The 26,162-nt window shown below is 39.0% G+C and overlaps 1 protein-coding gene across 1 annotated transcript in view; it reads left to right on the forward strand.

Annotated features, from left to right (window-relative positions):
• Positions 1 to 9,861, forward strand: part of ARAP2 (ArfGAP with RhoGAP domain, ankyrin repeat and PH domain 2) — a 174,453-nt gene extending 164,592 nt beyond the window's left edge. The window contains exons 32-33 of the mRNA XM_054729595.1: positions 3,287 to 3,421; positions 7,708 to 9,861. Of these exons, the coding sequence (XP_054585570.1) occupies positions 3,287 to 3,421; positions 7,708 to 8,097 (525 nt within the window). The 3' untranslated portion in view covers positions 8,098 to 9,861. The remainder of the gene's footprint in view (positions 1 to 3,286; positions 3,422 to 7,707) is intronic.
• The last annotated feature ends 16,301 nt before the right edge of the window (positions 9,862 to 26,162 follow it).

A 26,162-nucleotide genomic window follows, 5' to 3' on the forward strand; every position in this document is an offset into this window, starting at 1 on the left:
AATCAGCATGGTCACTCCACTGGGGGATATTAGAAGTGCGGGGAAGAGTAAAAGATGAGATTCTTCAGAGAGGGAGGAAGCCAGTTGCACTGTGGTAGAACATCAGGCAATGCTGCGGCTCACTTGAAATTTAAAGTTAATTCAAGATGAGATGCATCTCCAGAGTGATCTATTGTATTTTCCTCCATCAGTCTATAGGAACCCTTAGAGTAAGCAGAATTGGGTTTAGGTTCAGGGCTTAGCCAGGCACATGTAATGGGGGGAGAAAGAGCATAGGACTTGAAGAAGTTGACAAGGAGGTGAGTATACTCTTTGACCATGAAACCGAGTCCAGGCTGTGAAGGAAGTGGGAAAAAATGAGCAAAGTGGAATGGGTTGAAGGTCTTAAGGAGCCTAAGAATGCTTCCATTGAATGAAACTAAATGAAGTGAGCTGGATAGATACGAGGTCAAGGTCAGAAGTGAGAGGCAAACACGGTGTTCACTGCAGCATCATTCACCTAGCCAAGGTGTAGAAACAGCCAAAGTGTCTGTTGGCAGATGAATGAGTGGTCAAGAAAATGTGGTGTACATGCACAATGGAATATTATTCAACTTTTTAAAAAAAGAGAAATCCCATCCTGTGCAACAACATGAATTAACCTGGAGGGCTTCATGCCAAGTGAAATAAGCCACTGAGAAAGACAAGTACTGCATGGTATCACTTATATGTAGAACCTTAAAAAAACACACACCACACAACTCAACTCAAAAACAGAGAGTGGAAAAGTGGTTGCTGGAGTGAAGGGAGGGGGGTAGAGAGGTTGGTCAAAGGATACAAAACTTGCAGTTATAGGACGAATAAGGCCTGATGATTTAATGTGTAACATGGTGATAATAGTTAATAACACAGTATTGTATAATTAACATTTGCTTAGGGAGTAGAACTTAAATTTTCTTACACACACACACATACACACACACACACACACACACACACACACACACGGTAAATATGTGAGGTGATGGATATATTAACTCAGTGCGGGGAATCCTTTCACAACACATGCTTGTATCAGATCATCATGTTTACTTTAAATATTTTACAATTTTATTTTTCAGTTATATCTCAGTAAAGCTGTGGGGAAAGAAACTAGAAAGTGAGAGACAAATGAAGATTTTGGGATGTGATCATCCTTTCTATATAATAAAAGGCTAATATGCAAATTGCCCCCTTGGGAGTTCGACCGACTGGGAGTTCAACAGCTTGCTATGATGTGCGCTGACCACCAAGGGGGCGGCGCAGAATGAAGGAAGGCCCCAATCGGCCCTGATCACTGGCCAGGCCTAGGGACCCTACCTGTGCACGAATTTCGTGTACTGGGCCTCTAGTTGGTTATAATAATGGAAGTATGATCATAGCTATACGATCTATGCAGGAGAACTTTTGAAGTCACTTATACATAACTATAAGTATCAGAACATATTACTTAGATCTAATGATTTCTGCTGTTGGGAAAAATACCTCTTGGGTCCATTCAGTGAGACCCAATTAGGCAGTATCCAGAGCATTGTTTATCATGTTAGGAAAATCATGTTTGAAAACTGCATTTCTCTTAGGTTCCTCAAAATGTCATTTAATGCATGCACTATACTAGTACCTCAGTGAGTAAAAGCGTAAGCATGATTCATGGGATTGCCTACTTACTTCCCAGCCAGTTTTCTCGCAGCTTTACATGTTGGGAACATCCCACTTATATAACATCAAAATTATTTTATCCAGTGTGGGGCCATGACATAAAAATGTTATGAATCTTGTCACGTTCCCTCTGATTAAAATATTGCAGACATCTACTGTGTTTGATTTGTTGAACCAAGGTAAATACTTCCTTAACACATCGAGGACAGATCACGAGAATTATCGCTTCATATTACACAGTGTCTTACAAAGTATCATACTTTAAAAAGATATTAGCTTGTAAGAACATGTAATAACTTCAAAATGTGATAGATATTTAATTTTAAAGCGTGCCTTTAACATTTATGTAAAATGTTTTTTGTACTCCTTCAATAGAAACTTATCTGGCCACTGGGTAAAGCTAGCAATAAAACTACTGGTCCGCAATGTGTTGAAATTCAAGGGCAGACCTTATGCATATACACTAAGTCTAGTAATAAGTAGGACCTACACTATAGGATTACTGAGGATGAAAGGCGATAATACATGTATATTGGTAAGCCCAAAGTCTAGCAGTATGCCCCTCAATATAAATCCGCTATTCTACAGTGGATATGCAGTCAGCCTTTGTTGAAATGAATTCTGTGCTATAATACCCTACATTAAAATATTAATTGCAACATAAGAACAAGACTCTGTTGAGTCTTAAGAGTAGTGGAAAATAAGAGTAGGCATTCAGCTGTATAGCTTACCAAATGTTTTTCATTTCACCGTAACATCTGTAAGCTGCTCCTTTTATACTTGATGTTCTGTATTTCTTTCATAGATTGTTGTCTGAAAATCAATTTGCTTTTCCCAACATCTGACAAGTGAATCTACCCTGAGGAGTGGAAAAATCTTTAAAGATTTTTCTTTTATCTGCTTATCTCAAGGATTTATCAGTCAAGAGCTTATATTTTTACCTGTGGATATTTTTCCCAGTTGCAAAATTAACTTTTTCCCAGTCATATCTACAACAGTTCAGTGGCAAGAATATGCAGTCAATAATTTGAGAACAAATGTGCCACACTCTCTGTTGTACAATGATTTTCAGTATAAATGTATGTGTACAAGGTAACATTTCTCTGGAACTCAATTGGATGAAAAAGTAACATTTTAAAAATGTCATAAATTAGGGCTAATTTTTCTGACGATGTGCCTAAGGTTGACTTGGGCTACATAAGGTCAATTTATTATGTTTACACCGAAGTCCTCTTTGGTGGAGACAACAAACGTGAACACATAGTTACTTTGATTATAGGGCCGAGAAGTGTAGACACGTATATTCTCTTTCTCCCACGAAGAGATGTGCCAGTTTTTAAAACATTTCACCCCTTTTGGTTTGGTAAGTAATACAGAATGCATGTATTTGAGACTTAGAAATTGAACTGAGACCTCAGAGCTCAGTTCATTTAAGAGTTTTACGTCCTCCAGCGATGCTGCCGCCAGGGTCAGCACCGTAATGACGGAAGGCATTCTCATGGAAAGCAGGTCACCGGATGTGTGCATGTGAAAAGCGGGCCAGTGGCTCTGTAACAGGTTGTCCACACATAACATCACACACCAACGGCAAGAAATTGTGTTTCCACAGCATGAAAATGACATACGGCCACCCGCTGGAAAGCAACGAAAACGCTCTATAACCAAAAACCCCAAAATCGGAGGTTTGCCTCTCATTCCCATCCAGCATGAGAAAAATGCCACCCAGGCCTGGAGAAATATCGAGGTAGGTTAGGATTTTATTTCGTTTATGTTCATTCCAGCATTTGTTTTCTTCGGTCTTACTGTGATTGAGTGCACTCATTAATTCATTGGCTTCAAAAAATCTGGAATAATTACTTTGAAAAGCATAAGAAAAATCACATCTGTCAAGAAAACATGAGAAATTCTATGGCACGTTTTTGAAGTTGTTTATTATTTTTAACTTCTTTGAAATGTTTAGTTTAATGATGCCATTGACTGTTAAATATGCACAATGCCTTGCTTATCTCTAAAGTAGCCGAGCCATTTGAAATATGTGTACAGAAGCTCTGGTGGTAAAATCACAGTCTCAAATGAGTCTTAGAGGTTTACTTCTAACAATCTGAGAATGAGCCCATGGCAGCAGATGTCTGCTGAAGCCCTGGTCACTAGACTTTCTGGTGACATATTCAAGTTCCAGTGGTTTGGGAACCGATGGGGTGTCCCAGTTAATTTAAGGAACTGCAAGATGACCTCTGAGCATCAAGAAAGAAGATTGGGCATTTTTTTCCCTGAAAGCCACAATTTGTTTCCCTTCTCACCTTGAGGGGCAGGGAGAGCAGAAGTGGCATCAACCTGGCCTTGAAGTGCAGGCTCTTCAGGAAAGGGTGGAGGCTGTTTACACTCAAAACTCCTTGCTCCGGGGCTAATGCACATTCCAGCTCTATTGAGTGTCTTGGAGCAGAAAGAAACACATGTAAAAGATGGCCTTTCTTCTAGAAGCTAGGTTCGGGATTAAGCTGTTTGAATGTCTTGCTTTCCAAACAGAAATATCTTTTGAAAGACTAAAGCCATATTAATTTAGTGATCAGATTTTTAAAAATATTTGTTCATGCCTATCTTTCTGTGAACACTAGTCACATTATAATATTCTTCTTCTCTAAAAGATAAAAGCTTTGGAAATACTGGTTTATTACCTCTGTTGCCTACTTGGTCCTTCTGCACTAATGTAATCAAAGAGAAGAATAAGCCTCCGAGAAACCATGAGCTTGTTTCTTCTGCCATTCTGGGTAATAAACTGCCCTACAAAACTATGGATTCCTTAGCTAATCTAGAAGCTTAAAATTCCAAGGGTCACATTTCCCAGAAACCCAGGTTGGGAGACACAGGTTGAACAAGTGAATCCAACATAGGGAGAGGATATGCCCTATAGTGACCCCAGCTTGTCCTGACATTGTCTTAGGATCAATTATGGCCCAAAGCAAAAGCTATAGTATTGGTATTAAAATACATTAATCAGTACCAGTTAAGAATTGGCATGATAATTGAATATATAATTGTTACCTAATACAAAATTCAAAATTTCAGAGACAATGTTTTTAGCATACTTAAGACCGGGGAGCTGAACTAAAACACTCAAGATATTGTTAAAGGCTTTTAAAACAACTCCATGAAATATTAATAGAAAATTAATGAGTAGTTAAACCCAAGATTTTTTTGTAAATTTAAGTGTGGGGATTTGATGATTCAACACAAAGGCAACGATTGTTTTAAAATATTCCAATGTTGGGGAGGAAAGTTGAAAGTTTAAAAAGCATTAAAACAAAATTAGTGAAAATTGAAAAATTTTCCTATGAACTATAAACCTCCTAGAAAAAACAAACAAACAAAAACATAGGCAGTTAACTCTGACATTGCTCTTAGTAATATTTTTTTGAAATATCTCCTTGGGCAAGGGAAATGAAAGAAAAAAATAAACAAATGGGACTACATCAAACTAAAAAGGTTTTGTACAGCAAAGGAAACAAAATGAATAAAACAACCTACTGAATAGAAGATATTTGCCAATGATACATCCAATAAGGGATTATTGTCCAAACTCATACAATTTAACACCAAAAAACAGTCTAATTACAAAATGGGCATAGGGCCCGCTGCTGTTGCTCAGTAGCTGAGCATCTTCCCATGAACCAAGAGGTCATGGGTTTGATTCCTGGTCTGGGCACATGCCCGGGTTGTGGGGGCTCAATCTCCAGTAGGGGGTGTGCAGAGGCCGCCAATCAATGGTGTTTCTCATCTATGTTTCTATCTTTCTAAACAATTTTTTAAAAAATCAAGAAAACATTGATAAAAAGAAATACTTAAAAATAAAAAAAAATAAAAAATGGTCATAGAACCTATATAGACATTCTGCAAAGAAAACATACAGGAGGCTAATAGACGTATGGAAAGATGCTAAACATCACTAATCATCATGGAAATGCAAATTAAAGTCATGAGATATCATCTCACACCTGCCAGAATGGCTATCATCAATAAGTCAACAAGTGTTGGCGAGGTTGTAGAGCAAAGGAACCCTTGTGCACTGTTGGTGGGAATGTAAATTGGTGCAGCCACTATGGAAAACAGTACAGAGGTTTCTCAAAAAAATTAAAAATAGAACCTATGAGCCAATGATTCCACTTCTGGACATTTATCTGAAGAAATCCAAAACACTAATTTGAAAGATATATACTGAGTGGCCAGATTATTATGATCTCTGAACGCATAATAATCTGGCCACTCAGTGTATATCCTATATAATAAAAGGCTAATATGCAAATTGTCCCCTCGACCAGGAGTTCGACCAACAGGCAGGCTGGCCAACCACCCATGTCCCCTCCCCCTGGCTAGGCTGGCCGGACCACCCATGCATGAATTCATGCACCAGGCCTCTAATACACACACACACACACACACACACATACATACACACACACACACACACACACACACACACACACACACACACACACTGAGTGGCCAGATTATTACGCATTCAGAGATCATAATAATCTGGCCACTCAGTGTATACATCCCTGTATTTGTTGCAGTGTTATTTACAGTAGCCAAGATATTGAAGCATCCTGTGTGTCCATCAACAGACAAAAGGATAAAGAAGATGCAGTATATATATATATAATGGAACACTTATCTCATTAGTATTGAACACTATTACTCAGCCATAAAAAATGAGATCTTGCCGAAACTGGTTTGGCTCAGTGGATAGAGCGTCGGCCTGTGGACTGGAAGGTCCCAGGTTCGATTCCGGTAAAGGGCATATACTTTGGTTGCGGGCACATCCTCAGTAGGGGGTGTGCAAGAGGCAGCTGGTCGATGTTTCTCTCTCATCGACGTTTCTAGCTCTCTATCTCTTTCCCTTCCTCCCTGTAAAAAATAAAAATAAAAAATAAAAAAATGAGATCTTATTTGCTACAACATGGATGGGCTTGGAGGGTATGCTAATGGAAATAAGTTGGATAGAGAAAGACAACACCATATGATGTCACTTACCCGTGGACTCTGAAAGATACCTCACAAAATAAATGAACAGACAAAACAGAAATATACTCATAGATACAGAGAACAAATTGATGGTTGCCAGACAGGAAGGGTGCTGGGACGATGGGTGGAAAAGAAGGGATTAGAAGTATGAAGTTGCCAGTTGATAAAAGCAGTCACAGGAATGTAAAGCACAGCATAGGAAATATACTCAACACTATTATAATAACTGCATGGTGCCCGGTGGGACTAGACTTACCGAGGTGGTCACTAAGGTATATAAATGTCTAATCACCATGTTGTACACCTGAAACAGTAATTGATGGGGAAAAGTTAAAAAGAAAATGTACCTCTATACCATCGCAGGTATTGTGACAATGGATTTCCCGTGCCTGTAGGTCCTTATAGTTTACTGAATGGATGTATACTCTAATCTACTGGTGTTTTTAAAAATATTTCTGTGGAATTCTAATATTATGTGGGAGGAAAGACTTTCCTAAATATTTTGGGAGGAGATTAAAAAAAAAACAACACAGAAAGAAGTTCGATTTCTCTGTCATAATACTCCTCAGCGTCTTTAATATGCTGTTATCTCGAAGAGGGGCTGTGGTACAGAGAGCATTTCCCCAACTCAGGGGTCACAGAGACTTCCTTTTCTCTGGGTGCCGTGAGTATAACTACAGATGCACGGACATGTGTCACATCCAAGCAGAAGGGAATCGTAAGAGGCAAGTTTGAAAAGACACTCGAATTAAATAACTACCCTGAAAGGCATCTTTGAAGTTCTGCGTTAAATGCACGTTCAAATGAATTCCCATGGCCTACGTTTCAGCCCACATTGTAGCTCTCAGATCAGCATTTAAATTTAGGCAAGCCACTTGTGTCAAAATTAGACCCTAAACCCTAGAAATAAGCCGTAATATAAGAAGCATCAGCTTTTCTGTGGAATGCATTTTTCAAATGTAAATTGCCAAGTCTGGCTTTCCCATGCGGTGTTTCATTTTACCCTAGAGTGCCAGGGGGGAGCTGGACAAGCTGCGGCTCCATGAGAAGCACGACCAGGAGCCTGGGGACAGCACGTTGAAGGACAGAGCCTCCATGGTGGCCCACTGCCTGGAGCACAGGGACGATAAACTGCGGCAGCGAACCCGGAAGCATCGCAGTCTCTACTGCCTGGAGGACACAGAGGCTGAGGCCGAGGCCTTTCACGGGCCACAGAAAGGCCCTAAAGGCTCAAAGACCCTGGGCAAGACCGAGGACAGGAACGGCAGAGCCACTCTGGACGCTGATCATAAGTTGCCGTCCCAGGTCATCAAAGAACTTAGCGTGGTTCTACAACGATCCAGAACCCTTCCGAAAGAGTTACAGGGCGAGCAGATCTTGCAGAAAGAAATAAAATGACTTGTAGGTTTAAAAATATATATATTGTGTACAGTGATCGTGTACAAATCAGAAAGCAAACTATAAGGTAATTTATGGTTTGTGCCATTTGTCCAGCTGTATGTACGCAGTTGAAGAGCATTTGGAAATATATATGTATATATGTGATAAGTGTAAGATTAACTTTATTTTGGTCTGAACAAAGCTTGTACAGCTCAACTGTATTAACCATGTGTAAAAAAAAAATCCTTGGGTTACTTTGAGTGGCCAACCTTTTAAAGTCGGTGTCTTTTAAGTGGTGTAATTTATGAGCACACAGATCCAACTGTACTGTATTGTATAAAATGCTGTTTAAATGAAGCCTATGAAACTATGTGTAACACATTTTGCACTTTGAGGAACCTTGTACATTAAGTTAGCACATGTTTTTAGGTTTACATAGGGTCTACCTTAGGGCAAAGAAAGGGAAGTAAGTTGAAAATGGGGAGAGTTCATTTTAGTGGCTGCCTATCAAACAGCACTGGGGTTTTAAAAAGAGGCAAGAAGCTAACAAGCATTCTAAAAGCCGAGGAGGTTAACATGTATTCCAGTTCCCTTTCGAGAAACGGCTTGTTAAGAAAATGTCTGGTGACTAAGTATTTCCCAAGAGTCTGACTCAGCCAGCAAACATGTCTGATGGCCCTGGCCACACTCTTCGTCAGGATGTGAGTGGACCAGCCACTTCTGCACTCCCTACATTCAGGTCTCTGCAGTGGCTGCTGAGAGGAAACGTACACTGCCCGGGAGGCGTGAGCACAGGGCCCGCGTGGACGCCAGTGGCACTGTGGCTGTGTACAGGAACGTGGTTCTCAAGAGTTCCTCGCCGTGGTTTTGGTACGAACACAGTTCGTCATCGCAGCGTTTTGTTGTTGTGGTTTTTGTGTTATTGTTTTACTGTGTTCGCCCCCTTCTTGTTATTTTTAAGTGAGGTTGTAACATGGTTCTCTCACTGTCAGAATGAACTGGAAGTAGACAGCGTGTGGCCATTCCGCGGTGGGAGGTAGGTGAACAAAGCCCTATCTTTACATCCACTTCGCATCAGCTACCGAGTCGGTGATTCCGCCAGGGCCTGCAGTACTAATTATAATTCATAGAAGGGGCAGCACTTTTCAGCAGTGTCTTTAGAATTTTATCAGATCGGGCAAGTTTCTATGAAAACTTATTTTATGGAGTGATGCTTTATCCCTAGCGTTTCTTTTTACTCCCCTCTACTTTTCGGGTGTCTTTATCAGAATTTGTATACAAAGGACCGTACTTTGGTCGGTCTGATCACAGTACAGTAATATGCTGCCAAATGCTATGAGTTTCTTCACTGTAAAACACTGATCACTTATATTGGGTGGGGATACAATTGTTTGCCCTGGTCATATGATATTTATTCTTTTAACCCAAATAGATTGGAATTTTTTTAAAGAAGAGAAAACTGCGGGTCAGTTTATAAAATAGATGGGCACTGCTGGGGAGCCTTTTGGTATTTTTAGAAAAAATAATCCAAACTAAACAATGATTCCTAATAAGTGATATTTATGTTATAAAGTAAGGAGGCGTGTGAAAATTAATGTTGGACAACGTTGCACAATGGGAACAGTATCTGGAGTGTACCTATCTGAATATTTTTGAAACTTGAGCTTCAAATCTAATAGCTTCTGTTTCACGTACCATGCTCTCCGTTTTTCCGAGTGTAAGATAAGGGCTAATGATATCTCATATATTTTGAGTAAAAATTAAAACTGTTTTACAAGTCCACCTGAGTGTGACTGTCTCTATTTTCAGAGTTGAAGGTTGTCATGAATTCAATCAAATAGATTGTCTTTCCTTTTTTCCCTTTTTAAAAAATTTGAGTTTAATATATATTTAAAACTAGCTCATTCATTTTTTCATGTACATCAGTACAAATATAGTTCTATTTTTAAATGATGAATATATGCAGACCTGACACAGAGTGATGGTACCTTAACTTTCATTTGTCTAGCCCTAAAAGTAATTACTGACATTGGAATGGCCATATGATCCAGGAATTCCACTTTTTGTTATTCATCTGAACAATATGTGAACACTACGCAAAAAGATATATGGACCCCTGTGTTAATTGCAGCTTTCTTTATAATAGCAGGATATGGAAACTAACTCAGTGTCCATTGATGGGTGATATATATATATATATACATATATATATATATATATATATACACACACACACACATATATATATACACACACACAGTATACATACAACGGAATGCTATTCAGACATAAAAAAATAATAAAATCTTGCCATTTGCAACAACATGGATGGACATTGAGGACAGGCTACGTGAAATAAATCAGAGAAAGAGAAATACCATATGATATCACTTATATGTGGTATCTACAAACAAACCAAGTTCATAGATAATAGAGAATACATTGCTGGTTCCCAGAGGCAAGGGTTGGGAGTGGGCAAAATGGTGAAGAGGGTCAAAAGGTAAAAACTTCTGGTTGTAAAAGAAATAAAGTAAGGGGATGTGATATACAGTAAAGCTTGATGACTATCAATAATACTGTATTGCATATTTGAAAATTGCTAAGAGTAGAATAATTTTTGTAAATGTATAGAGACAGATTTTAACTAGACTATTGTAGCATTTTGCAACATATACAAATATTGAATCATTATGTTGTATACCTGAAGCTAATGTTACATGCCACTTATCTCTCAGTGAAAACAAAACATACATACATACATACATAAATGTAACCTTCCCCAATTCAGCTCAGTCCCTGATTGGATCAATGTCATCAGCCTCTTCTCTGCCAAAATATAAAAAATGCATCATCTCTAGAGAAAGATAATATCTAGAATTTCAGAAAGTTTTTTTCACTATCTGGCATTTTAAAAAAATCATTTAAAGAGACAGCAACCTGTGAAGAACAACAACAAAAAACAAACAAACAAAAAAAAACGAAGAGAAAATAGAAAATGAAAGAGATCTACAAGTGAACACGCTATTAGAATTACCAAAGACTCAATGACAGCTATGATTAATATGATCAAGAAAAATAGAGGAAAAAGAAAATACAGGAAAAGTTGGATAATTCTGCCAGAGTATTAGAATCTAAAAAATTAAATGGAAATTCTAGAGTTGAAAAATAAAATAATCTAAGTTAAAAGTAAGTGGGTTTAATAGAATAATATGTATGTGCCAATTAATGAATTGGAAGAAAGGATAAAATATATTAATTGTATATCTCCAACCAAACACAGGAAAACAAATGGAAGATATGGCAGAAAGAGAATGTGGGACACTGAAAATGTCTAACATGCGATTTGATATCCAGGAGAGGAGAGAATAAATAGGGAAGAGGCAACATTAGGAGAGAGGATGATGAATTTTTCAAAACTAATAAGGGATGTCAACCAACAGATACAGTAAGCTATCCAAACTCTGAGCAAGGGAAATACAAAGAGAAGTATGCATAGTAACACCAAAGGAAAACAATGGAAAAGTGAAGAAGGAACTTTTAAAATTGGAGAATAAAGAAACACTAAATTTAAAGTAACAATATAATGATAGTGGCTTCTCACCATGGAAAAAAGTAAGGTGGCAGATATAAGGCCGAATATATCAAATGCAAAATAACACAAGTTAAAAGCAAACAACAACAAAACCTTATGTGTTTGCTGCTTCTAAGGACTCATCTATATAGTATATAAAAAGCCAGTGACTGGAATGCTGTGATGACCGAAACAACTGGTCACTATGACGCCCACTGTGGCCAGCGAACTGGCCGATCGTGGGTGGGGCTGCCGGCCAACCTCCCTCGGCCCCTCCACCCAGGCGGCCCTGCCCCCGACCGGCCCCCCCCCAATAGGGGGTGGAGCCAGCTGGCCAACCACCCATGGCCCCTCCCCCAAGCTGCTGGCCCTTGATCACCACCCCCCCCACTGCATTTGGGGGCAGGGATGGCTGGCCCCCTGCCCACAGCCCCTCCCCACGGCCAGCCCCACCCCTGATCAGCCCCCACCACCCTAGTCGGCCTGCGGCCCCTTCCCCCAGCCAGCTCTGCCCCCAATTGGCCAACCCACACCAATCGGGGGTGGGGCTGACTGGCCCCACCCCCAAATGGCTCCCTCACCCCAACCGGGGGCCGGGACCACTGGCCAATCACCTGCGGCGGCCCCTCCCCCCAGCTGGCCTGGCTCTGATCAGGCCCCGATTGGGGCAGGCTGGCCAACCTCCCACCATCTCCTCCTCCCAACAGGCCTGGCCCCGATCCACCCTAATTGGAGCCGGGTCAGCCAGACTTCACCTGTGCACGAATTCGTGCACTGGGCCTCTAGTTAAATATAAAGATAGATGTTGAAAACAAAAAGTTGAAGAAAAGATATACTATGCAGACAATTATCCCAAGAAAGCTGGTATCCCAATACTAATATAAAGCAAAGTTGACTTGAAGGTAGGAAACATTGTATCATACAGAGGCATTTCTTATAAAGGAAGATATTATTAAATAAGATCCTTATATCTCCCATGAAAATTGCAATTCAAATGTCAAAGACCGGGATCCAACTCACCTGGTAAGAAGATGCCATCTGAACAGGTAAGAGCTCAATACACAATATTTCCTGGAACTGTTACATGGATGACTGCATTGCAGTCAGTCTGTAAGTCCTCTGCCAGCTAAAATTTTTCCTTTCGGTGCTTGCTCTCACAAATAGAACCTACTTGGTCCAAGTCATGAGCAAGGATAAGAGATTATTACAATGATAAAGAAAGAACCGTTGCACTGTTAACTTGTCCACTGACAGAAAGTGCTTAAACACCCTTTCTAATGGTTGTGCAAGATCTAGCTTGGGACCCATTTGAACAAAGAGAATAATTAAGCTGGTTAACTCTTTTGAGGAAAAGCTTTGCCACCTAACAACCATTGAGACCATTTGCACATAGAAATAAGCAATTGCATTGGTGGTTGATGCTGTCTTTTTCCTGGACACTGAAGTGCTGTCATTGCCTTTAGAGAGTACATACAGGTGATGCCCCACTCCAGAAAGGTAAAAATTTCCATTTCAAAGATGGAGAAGACTGGATGCAACACAGATCTATCAGCCATCACCAAAATCAGGAACTTTCATTTCTGTTGAATTCCTTTTATTTACAAGTCCCAGCAACATAAGGCAACACTTGCTTGAACAGTGCATCTGGACTTGATTCTAAATGTTGGATCCATTTACAGGTTCCCCATAGCTCCCATTGCGGTGTACCCAGGTCTGTTTGTTTTTGGAAGTACTGACTACAACATAGATCAAACTCTGCAAGTGAGCCTGGATCGAGTAAATTTGAATTAATCCTAATATTTTTTAAACATGTTCTGCCCAACTGCTCAGTTACCTAATAGGATCAGGAATCCTTAATCCTTTTGTGAGATATATTTCTTCCTTGGCAAATGAACTTATTAATCTTTGCTTCCAAGGAATTGGTCTGGCTTGTGTTTTCATGTATATACTAGAGGCCTGGTGCATGAGATTTGTGCACTCAGGGGGTCCCTCAGCCCGGCCTGCGCCCTCTTGCAGTCCAGGAACTGTCAGTCAGACATCCTTAGCGCTGCTGCAGTGGAGTCGGGAGAGGCTCCTCCCACTGCCCCTGCACTCGCCAGCTGTGAGCCTGGCTCAGGGCTTCTGGCTGAGCGGCACTCCCGCTGTGGAAGCACACTGACCACCAGGGGGCAGCTCCTGCATTGAGCGTCTGCCCCCTGGTGGTCAGTGTACGTCATAGTGACCAGTTGTTCCGCCGATCGGTCAATTTGCATATTAGCCTTTTATTATATAGGATTATTCTAAGTATACACCAATTCTTTTTTAAAATATGTTTTTTTTTTTATTTTTTTTTTATTTTTTATATATTTTATTGATTTTTTACAGAGAGGAAGAGAGAGGAATAGAGAGTTAGAAACATCGATGAGAGAGAAACATCGATCAGCTGCCTCCTGCACACCCCCTACTGGGGATGTGCCCGCAACCAAGGTACATGCCCTTGACCGGAATCGAACCCGGGACCCTTGAGTTCGCAGGCCGACGCTCTATCCACTGAGCCAAACCGGTTTCGGCTAAAATATGTTTTCATTGTTTATTGTTTTAGAGATAGCAGAAGGGAGAGGGAGAAAGAAATAGAAACAAAGATATGAGAGAGAAACCTCGATCGATTGAACTCATAACCTGGGCATGTGTCCTGACCAGGAATTGAACCAGTAACCTTTTCATGCACAGGATGATATTCAACCAACTGAGCCACACTAGCCAGGGCTATACACCAATTCTTGTCTCTCCATTAAATAAAATTACTTTACACAAGTAACCAGTAGAATGGTTTAGTCAGTAGTCTTATAACTATATATAGTTACCCAGTTGAATAAGGAAAGTAGACATCTAACTAATATTTAAGAACAAAAAGTATACATTTGACATGCTAGATTAAATTTCTAGAAATGTGATGGCTTTATTAATATGATTTTACAAAACAATGACTTTTTATTTTACTCTATCTCATGAAGAATGATGTGTGCACATAGGCAAACAATGCTACACACTCATTCCGGATAAGTCAGACCTCATCTAAAATTTTATAACTGTATTACAAAATTACCAGGATTGAGGCTTCTTTAGTGAAATAACTGAACCTAACATAGTGACAGATGGACACACGTTTATAGAGGTATTCAATCACTTTTTAAAATATCTTAAATGTGCTCCCTTATACAACCAATATAATTCAAATACTAGAAAAATTTAAATCATTTCTATCAGTGTACTGTTCAAATGACAACACCAGACGTTACTGCATATTTTAAAAGATAATCTGCTCATCAAAGTCATTAAACTTGAGTAATAAATTCCCAGTAATACACATTTTAAATTGTTACTGCAAAACAAATTCCTGGCCTCACATGTAATCAATCATAAAATACCCTAGAAGTAGCCCACAGGCCCTTAGGGGATTTTCTCTTATGCCTCAGAAAGAAGTGGATAAGTATTTCTTGGATGACTGCATAGATATGAGCAGTCACCCCCTACACTTAGTTCAAATTATTTCCAAATCTTGATGTTTATCTGATAGTTTGTGGTAATGGTGTAATCGTTTCTGCTTAGTGTTATTTTGTATATTCATTAGTGTATTTTGCCTTTTCACCTTTTTTTATTTGCTTTTTTTATTGCTTTGTTACTGGTACTTAAATGTCAAATTGGGACAGACTCTTTCATTTTTTCTATTATAAACATAATTTTATAGCAAAAGTCCAGTTCTGGTCTCCCTCAATTCTGATAAAATTCATTTTCAATCATGGATTGTGAGAGGCATATTTTTATAAATTCCCTACTGTACTTCCCAAATAATTAGATTATTATTTAATTGCTTTTAGGAAGGAGTACTCAAAACATACATCCTGTGTAGCAAAAATTCTATTGCTTTTTCTACTTACTAATAATAGTAAACAAAAAGCCTGACACTGCAATAATGTTGCTAATGTGTCCCATTTTTAGAATAATAGAGCAATAAGTTATCAAATGTCAATCGCTTGTAGTCATAAAATATTTCCAAGGTTCCTCCTCTCTGGTCCAGACAAAGAGAATTTGGAGATATAAAACAGTAAATATTAAGCCTATTGCAGATGAGTATTTCAGTTGCTGCTGTGAAGTTCTGGAGGATTAAAACCCTTTAGGAAGTTAGAGCCTACACGTTTCAATAGTCATAGTGATGCATTTTATTGGTGAAAGTGATATATTGAGCATTTACAATGTACAAGACATGAACAAAGCATACATAACTTGAAGGACTGTTTCAAGGAAAATAATGACAGATGATTTATTCAAAACATGTGGCATTGTGCTAGTCATACTCCTGAACAGTTAGTGAAAGTGAGTTCCTTCCTCAATCATTCTGTTGTTCTTCTATTCACTCTTATTCCACTTAACACATATGTACCTTGTACCTAACTATATAACTGGTATTGAGCTGGTTAGTAATTTCATAGTTGGATCTAAATTTGTTAGATACTCAACCAGGTGAAGAACAAGCAATGTGACTATGGTTCATCCACCATGCAGATAACTTGCCAGCTCTCTGCAATTTGATGGACGTTGCCTAACATTCCACTCATTCTCCAGGTAGACACAGCCTTCCTTTAAATAATGTTTACCTTAAAAACTCTTCAGTTTTTACTCAACTATGTGAAAGATGCGTATGTATTTTACAACTACAATTAGAAATAGTTTCTTTTAACCAGAGAAACATTATTCATGTCTTTGGAAAATAGATGCCCAGCAGTTGAATATATGATAATTCCTTTTTCCTTAGTCAATCACGTTAAGAAATGTGCAGCATTATAGTGGGAAAATACTAGTAGCATAAGAGTTGATAAAGACTAACTGGAACATTAAGTAAACATAATTAGTCTGGAACGTCTATAGTAGGAGCTAGGGCTCATGGAAGTTCTCTCTAAGTAATTGTGACAACACTACATGGAGAACCTCACAGGAAGAACTTTATGTCTATAATAAAGCTCTAAGGTTCTAACTTCCCCTTCCCTTTTCTCCCTTTTCCCTTCTATAAACCCTCCCACCCCCCGGGCACACAGGCTAGAGTGTGCACGTGGCTTCCCATGTCTGCATGCACAGGGTTGTAAACCTTTTTCACCAATTATTCCTTCTTGGTAATAAAACACCTAATCCATCTTAATTTTCAGTTAACAGAGTAGTTAAAGGGTTCTGAACATCAATTTCCAATGTGTGTGGCAGAAGAGGGGATTCACACACGCTTAAGAAATTCTCAGACACCAGCTGGGTGTCCTACAATTCAGCTCAGTTCTGACACTGTCTACTCACAGATAGCACCATACCCAAGAGGTTGACCACAAACTGTCCCCACCTCTCTCTTCAGATGCCAGTTGCAAGCCCAGGTTATCTCCTGTATTTCTGATGGACCAGTTATAGAGAGGAGGTTCCAACAAGCCCCTTCCTTGGGTATGACTTGCTACAGCAGCTCACAATACTCAGAGGCACTTTTTACTTACTGGTTACCCATCCTATATAATAAAAGGCTAATATGCAAATCGACCAAACAGTGGAACAACCAGTCACTATGACATGCACTGACCACCAGGGGGCCGATGCTCAAGCAGGAGCTTCCCCCTGGTAGTCAGTGCACTCCCACAGGGGGAGCGCCGCTCAGCCAGAAGCCGGGCTCACGGCTGGTGAGCACAGCGGTGGTGGTGGGAGCCTCTCCCGCCTCCGTAGCAGCACTAAGTATGATGGCTTAGGCTCACGGGAGTGGGCCTAAGCCATCAGTCAGACATCCCCCAAGGGCTCCTGGACTGCAAGAGGGCACAGGCTGGGCTGAGGGACCCCCTGAGTGCACGAATTTCATGCACTGGGCCTCTAGTTTATTACAAAAGGATATATCTGAGGAACCACCAGATGGAAGAGAGATGCACAGGGCAAGGTATGGGCAAAGAGCAGGAGCTTCCATGCCCTCTCCCAGTGGCCACTCTCACCAAAGCTGCATATTGAATCGTGTTTACTCTCCTTCGGGGCTTTTATGGAGGCTCATTGCATAGGCATGATTGGTTACATCATTGGCTGTTGGTGACTGAACTCACTCTCCAGCCCCTCTCCCTTCCCAGGGGTGGGACCTGAAAGTTCCAACTCTAATCACATGGTTGGTTCCACTACCATCCGGCCCCCATCCTTAGGGGCTTCCCAAAAGTCCCCTCATGGATAACAACAATAATATAACAAAAGCCACCATTATAGCTCTCTTCACAGGAAATTTCAGAGGTTTTAGGAGCGCTGTTTTAGAAACAAGAACAAAGACCAAATATATACTTTTATTATCAATCACAGTATCAAAGCTGTTGTCTTAAGTGGGGACTGAGATAGACGGGGATGATAATGGGGAAAGTTTATGGAGTGAATGAATGGATGTATCTTAGTAGAGATCTGGGCTATTGACAGGATGCTCCAACATAGCTAATTTATGTTCTGTATCTTGATAGAGGTTACTAAGGCGTATGTGTTTATCAAAACTTGGGGAATGTACACTTAAAATATGTGCTTTTTATTTTATATAAAAACTGCATGCTAAAGTATTTAAGGAAGTTGTTGAGAGGTTTGCAATTTACTTCAGAAGAATAGAATAAAGGATGAATTCATGGATGAACAGAAAGAGGGACAGATAGCATGACTGAGCAAGTATAGCAAAATGTTAATGGTAGAATCGAGGTGAGGGATTTAGGGGTATTCACTAAAAAGTTTTCCAATTTTTGTCATCTCCCAATGTTTGCATAATAAAGCATTGGAAGGAAAAAATACAGCATTAAGGATGCATGTAATTTATTCATGTCTAGCATTTTTAATCGTAACAAAAGTATTCAGGGCTGAATTAAATTATATTTAATTTCAATGCTGCTTTTTCATATGTACCTAGTGTTCATAATAGTGAATGCTGTTCCCTGCATATGTTCCTTTTAGAACTCAATTAACATTGATTTGTCCACTGTTACAGACTACATTAACACTAACAACTTAGACTAAATTAGTGTTTGCTCTTTATGAATAAGTTCAATAACTTGCTTTCATGCTGACTTCCTTTCCAATGTGTTCTAATTAAAAGCTAGCAATGTTTGTGTTTCCTGGCAATTTGATTTTTACATTCATATTCAAATTACTACAATTCTGAAATGTATATTTTTCCTAATAAATGTCAGATTTTATTGTTATTTCTATTTAAGTATTCAATGAGTATTTAGATGTTCAACATTCAACTTTTTAAAAATTTTAATAGTTCAAGCTTTAACATGCCCGATTTTTTCATGTATAAACTTTTCTAGTAGGTAGCATTGGGTAGTAGTCCAGAACATGCTTAGATTAATTGAAAGTGTTATAAGAGTGTATAAAACTATCTGAATTTATTCTTACTCCAAAAATCTTTATGCACATTTGATATATATATATTGGCCAGGATATGCTCACCTGGTCTTTATTAGTCATATATCACATGCAGTATTTGAATTTCCTGAAGAAAAGAGAAGAGGCCCTGGCCGGTAGCTCATTCGGTTAGAACATTGTCCCTATACACCAAGGTTGTAGGTTTCATCCCTGGTCAGGGCACATACAAGAAACAACCAATGAATGCAAAAAGAAGTGAAGTAACAAATCTCTCTCTCTCTCTCTCTCTCTCTCTCTCTCTCTCTCTCTCTCTCTCTCTCAATTGATAAATAAAACAATTTTTAAAAGGAAAAGAGGAGAGTTTTACAATGTGGAAGAGTCAGCAGTTAAGCTTGTATTATATTGCAGTTCATACCTGATCTGTTTAAGTAGATTTTTAAGTACTCATCTTAACTAAATAAACTCTTAGAAAAGGACACTTTAAGAGATTTCTAAAAGAGCAGGCAAGGAAGGAGGAAGAAAGAAAAAAGAAAAGATGAACTGTATAGAATGAAAGCAGTTACTAATAATGTGAACATGAGAGAAAATGACAAAACCAGCTTACCTTTCTGACCACAAAATTGGAGCCCTTCACAGCCTCATTACCCAATAAAGACCCTCTAAAGTGATTTGACCAAAAGTCACCCAGAACTGTCGTTATGAAGGAGCCTATTTGAAATTGCACCCACTGCCATCAATGGTGAACTCAGCCGTAAAGGAATTACATGGACTCTGATGGTAACTGATACCATGGAGCCTTCATGACAGCGAGACTTTCCAAACACGGGGAAAATGAAGACAAATCTCTGCAATGTTTCAAAAGGAATTTTAAAGTAATTTGATACTGATTGTACTTCACAAAATCTTACCGACCTAAATGATAAATGTTTAGAAGTCTTTTTTGAGTGAAAGACATTACAAAAAAGAATTGAACAGAGATTTGTTCTTTCTATAGTACAGGGGTGGAATATCACATGAAAAACAAAGGTAAATGCATTTAATTAATAATTGTCAGAAGATTTAAACAAGTGAATTGGGGGAGGCATAGTATTTAATTAGATAAAAATCCCCATATTTGAACTATGTCCCAATTTATGGTATTTTCTAGATGTTATACCAGTAATGAAATTCATAAAGAACTACTTTTATTTGTGATCCGCTAAAGAAAAGTACAGGGGAGAAAACAGATTTTCAATGAAGACTTTCATGAAATCAATGTTTATTTGAAACACCTGCTGAAGTGATGCTGCTCCTGGGCAGCATTCTTGGTTAGAGTGAAGAGAGAGTTCCAGGGAGAGAAGTCCATTCCATCCCACTCAGAGACCAGCTTGGGCAGCGGAACGTGTTGTTCTAAGCCTATGTGTTTCCGCCGGGAATGCCCTCATTTTATGAGAGAATTCCAAACAGCTAGTGCAAAGTTACCTTTACGCTAATTTTATACTAACTGGCTAAACCTGAAAGTGAACATTTCTGACTAACTTTACCAGATGTGAGTTTCAAGTGATATGATTTTGACTTTCTGATGCATGCACACTACCTAGAGTCTGGCTTCAGATATCCTGTGATAGAACCTACGGGAACCCAGGCAGGGACTTCTGAAATATACCAGTGTCTTGTCAATCTCCAGAACCAAGTGTAAGGGGTTCCTTTCTAGGCATGGAAACAAGTCTCAGGTCATCTGCTCTGCAGCTTCCATGAAGTACACCCTGAATAAATCGGGTTAATAAGTAAATGAATAAATGAAGTAACAATTGAATAACGTACAGTTTCAGATACAATCCAAAAATGCTACTATCTCCTCTCCACTGACTTTGTTTTTAACATGCATGTGAATTCTAAGAAGAGCAATGTAACTGTGAAGAAAATGTCAAAGATAAACTCTATAATAAGGTAAGATGTTTATGTATATACTAGAGGCCTGATGCACGAAATTTGTGCAAGGGGCTCGGTCCTTGCAGCCCTGGCTGCCTCGCGGCCCTGCGGCCCTGCCCACTGGTCATTCCAGAAGGTCATTCTGCTGTCTGGTCTAATTAGCATATTAGCTCTTTATTATATAGGATCTGTCTCAACTCAAATGAAATAGCAAGCATTATATTCTACATCCAGTGGCTTCTTGTAAATCTCTCTGCACTGAAAAGTGTTCCTTTTCTTTTCAACTCTCTTTATTGGGCATTTCTTGAGCTCCTAGTATATCCAAGGTTATGCATTAGTTTCATACATCCGACCTCGTCATTTCAATTACAGCCGAATACCAGTCTGTGAGGCCAAGCCAAAGCTTTGAAATATTAAGATTTAATCCTTAAAGTATTTCTAAATAGCTGAATGCATAAATCCAGAAATAGGACATGCACACTTAAAACAATTGCAGGAAGTTCGTAGCAGTTTTACTCCTTAAGAAAAGGCCTAATCAGGACACAAGTGCAGCCTCTCCTTAGATGCCTGTGGCCATGGTTTTCAACAAGGCCTGGGATTCATTAGGAAGCCTGTTTCCAGAACAAGGATAGCAGTTTGCCAACCGCTTTTGTGTTCTTCAGAAGGATTTTTCCCCCAGAGGACTTACTTTCATAAAAAATGATGGAACAGCCCAGCCAGCATGGCTCAGTGGTTGAGCATCAACCTATGAACCTGAAGGTCACACAATTCCATTCCTGGTCAGGGCACATGCCAGGGTTTCGGGCTCGATCCCCAATGTGGGGTGTGCAGGAGGCAGTCAATTGATGATTCTCATCATTGATGCTTCTATCTCTTTCTTCCTCGTCCTTCCTCTCTAAATCAATAAAAACATATTTTAAAAAATGATGAAACACACTGTTTTTAGAAAAGCAAATATTTTAGTTACATAGGAAGAGCCAGGGAAAAATGTTTAATCTTAAGTAAAATTAAGATTACTTTATCACTATTGAAAATAAGGGTGACTATAGTTAATACCTCATCGAATATTTGAAAGTTGCTAAGAGAGTAGACCTAAATGTCCTCATCACAAGGTAAAATAATTTGGAACAATGTGTGGTGGATATTAACTATACTTATTGTGGTGAGCATTTTGCACAGATATTGAATCTTTATGCTATACACCTGAAATTAATGTGATATGTCAATTATACCCCAATTTAAAAATTAAAATAAATTTTATAAAGCTATAATATGCCAACGATCAAAACATTTTAAAAATATGTTTTATAATTGTGATTTCTTGGGCATATTTCCCACTGCGCATCACCCTCATGTGCTCAGGTAATTATTTTTGCAAAATGAAAGTTGAATAGCACAGTTTATTCTGTGTGAAAGGGTGAGACCATGAGAGAACTGGTTACAGGTCAAACATATCTACACTAATAAAGATACAAATTGACCATACCTTCACAACGCCCACCAGCCAATCAGGAGTGAGTATACAAATTAACCCAACAAAGATGGTGGGTTAATTTGCATGTTCAGGCATTGAAGAAAAGGTATAGAAATCTTATGACAGAGGGACCAAATTTTAGTGGGAAGTTTTCATTTTCTATAAATGATACCAGAAGAATCATGAGCAACTGGTTAGCTTGAGCAACACATTTGAAATCTCAGAGGTGATAAACAGTTTCATCATTACAGTAGTACTCTTCAATTTTTTATTTTTTTATTTTACACTTTTAGCAGTAAAAACCTTGTGAACATGCAGTGCCAATAGCTAGTTAACTGTTCTCCCCCTCTCCAGTTTATTTCCTTTATACATTTATTATTTACATTATAAAACATGTGTTATGCTTCAACAAAAATAGGCATTAATAAAAGATGAGATAAAAATGTGATTCTAGGGCTCCAGTGTTTTCTTTTCACATAGCAATATATTAGCTGGCACACCCCAAAGATTAATGCATCTTGAAAGGAAAATCATTGCAATAGAGAATCCGAAAGATCGATATGTCTGAAGCTTAGTAAGCAATGATGGGAGGATAAAGCTGAGGGACAGGTAGGCAGTGGCTAGATCATGCAGGGTCCTGACACACAATTAAATCTTTTCAGTTTTTTTTCTCTAGCTCACTTAGACAATAATGAAAGGTTTAGAGCAACCCATTTCCAAACATATTGAGCTACCAGGTGGAGAATGAATTGGATAGGGACAAGAGTCAAATGAAAGAATATTATGATAATTTAGGAAAAAATGTTGCAGACTTAGATTAGACTGATAGGAGTTGAGATGGAAAAAATGTTATTATAGATATATTTTAAAGGTAGATTTTCCTAGCCTTAATTATGATGTGAAAAAAATGTGCCATTTATCTAACAAGGAATGTGTGAGTCAAAGCAGGGATTAGACTCTGATAGCAGTAGAGAAAAGGGGAGAGGCAAGACCTGGCCAAAGAACCTAAATCCTATTTTGGAAATGGATGCTTTCCTAGTATGATATATCCAAGCTCATAGATATATAGTAATATGGTGGTTGCCTGAGGCAGGAGGCTAGGGATTGGGCCATATGGGTGATGGGGGCCAAGGTACAAATTTTCAGTCATAAAATAAGTCATGGGCATGTTATGTACAGCTTGGTGACTATACTTAATACTATTGTATTTCATATTTGAAAGTAGTTAGGATAGTGGATCTTGAAAATTCTCATAAGAAAAATACTTATAAAGGCATTTGTTGGAGATATTATGTGTTTTGTTCTAGACATCCAGAGTAAAGGAGTATCTCAATAAAACAAATTGTAGTATTTTTGCTGCTGGTGGTGTTGGTGGCAGGGTGGGGGTGGGGGGACAGGCAGCGGAGTCCTGCCTTCAATTTGTAAAAAATAATGCAATATCTGTGAAACACAATAAAGCAAAGCACAGGGAAAGGAGGTATGTCTGTAACTATGTATGGTTATAATTTAAACTGGACTTGTGATCATTTTGCAATATTGAGTCATTACATTGTTTTCCTGAAACTAGTACTATATTATGTCAATTATACCTCAATTGGAAAAAGAGTATGGGTATGATGTCAGCCTGGAAATAGGAATAGGGTTTTCAGGCTCAGCACTTAGGCCAGAGATTACTTCCAAAAGTTTGAGCCCATCAAGGTGCATAAGCAGATGTAGACAAAGGTTGTACAGGCCAAGGAGGTCAACCTGCAGAGACCTGCGTGGCACAGACCCAAGGAGGTCAACCTGCAGAGACCCACGTCAGCAAGGAAGGCGTAAGCGGAAACAATCCAATCACACAGGCAGCTGCCCAGCATTCAGGAGAGGTCTGAGGAAACTAGGAAGCAGACGTTTTAACCAGGTGACTAGAAGCAGCTGTTCAAAATCTGGAAGAGATGTGCAGATTTATACAAAGAGTGAGGGGCTGGTAACTCCAGAATGGGAAATAGTTTATTCTTTTTTAAAAATACATATTTCTATTGATTTCAGAGAGAAAGGGAGAGGGAGAGAGATAGAAACATCAATGAGAATCATTAATCAGCTGCCTCCTGCAGCCCCCTACTAGGGCAGGAAGTAGTTTATTCTTTGCATTGTTTTAGTCCCTTTTCTTGGTGTGTGTTGGAGGGGTGGATGAATAAGGGATGGAAGGCTCATGATGCTTCCAGAGAGGGGCAGAGCTTTGCTGTTTGTAGCAGAGGGGGAATTCCTCACTGAACTTATTCCTTTTATCTTTCTGTCCTTAACAAATATCTTGAGCCCATCCCTTTTACTCCTTCATCTGATTTTCCTTTGTCTGTATCTATGCTGAAAAAGATAGTGATAATTATTTAAATAATATGACACTAGTTGTCAAAGGCATTTAGCCGTATCGTTTCCCCCCCACCCCCTTTAATGAGGTAGGAGTGATATTGGGGAAATTTTACGTTTAGTTGGCATAAATGTCCTCAGAAAATTAAAATAAATGCAAAAGATGACATTTTACAAGATTGCTTTCCATTCTGAACACAATGAGCAATTCAGTCACTGTTGAATAGCCCAATCTATTTTATTTCTTTGAACAAATTCCATTGTAAGAGCCAACATCATCCATGTGCTTCTAAAGCAGAAAGTAATTATCATTACAATTAGCTTTTAGAAAGATACGCATCTTCCTTATGGCATTGCTTCTCATCTTCACCTTCCTCTCTGATTTGTATTTATATCTTCAAAGTGGCTGTATAAAAAAAGATTATTCCTTCTGCGTCTACTTATATAGCTCAGTTGAGAAATTCCGCAGAGATATCAAAGTATAGATAACTGTTGCCTGAGTCAGTGAAAGCAAGTTAGCCAATATGTATGGTCTAGACATATTGTCAGGGTCTTCTGAGATTCTGAAAGAACCTCAGAAATACAGATGTTATCTTCACCGAGAAAAAATAGTCAAAAGAATTTGTTTTTGAATATTTATGGAAAACACCAGGTGTTTAAACTGCCTTTCTGAACTCCATTATTCCCTGATCCTTCATAGTCTTTTGTAGGAGCCAAGTGCCTCAATTATAATTGGCTATGCCATAGCAAGATGGGAAGCCAATGGGAGGTTGGGCAGAGGAGACCTCCTGCCCTCACTATAAAGCTGTATGGGCAGGGAGGGTCCAATCAGAGATATTACTGGCCTATAAATATGCCAGGAAGGCCCAGCTGTTGTGACTCAGTGTTTGAGTGTTGTCCCATGAACCAGGTGGTCATGGTTCAATTCTCTATCAGGGGACAATCTGGAGTTGCAGGTTCCATCTCCAGTAGTGGGTGTGCAGGAGACAGCTGATCAATGATTTTCTCTCATCATTGATGTTTCTCTCTCTCTCTCTCTCTCTCTCTCTCTCTCTCTCTCTCTCTCTCTCTCTCTCTTATCCCTTTCTATCTCTGAAATCACTTTAAAAAAACATAATATTAAAAATAAATAAAATAAAATATGCCAGGAAGATTGATATCCCAAGGCCTAATGCTAATCACAACTCCTATGGTCAAATTGTTCAGAAGTCACTATAGCACCCATTAAATGGCACCAAAGAAGAAGGAAAAAAAGACCTAACATATGTGTGTAGGCACACAGTCAAATTTTTGTAAGACTATTTAGTTGGCCATATAAATTCATGTGAGTGATAGTTTCTCAGAATTTGGAAAACTGAGAAATGAGATTGTTCTCTAAGAATTAAATTATAAAATCCATGC

This window comes from Eptesicus fuscus, chromosome 2, assembly GCF_027574615.1.
Source record: "Eptesicus fuscus isolate TK198812 chromosome 2, DD_ASM_mEF_20220401, whole genome shotgun sequence".
Lineage (NCBI taxonomy): Eukaryota > Metazoa > Chordata > Mammalia > Chiroptera > Vespertilionidae > Eptesicus > Eptesicus fuscus.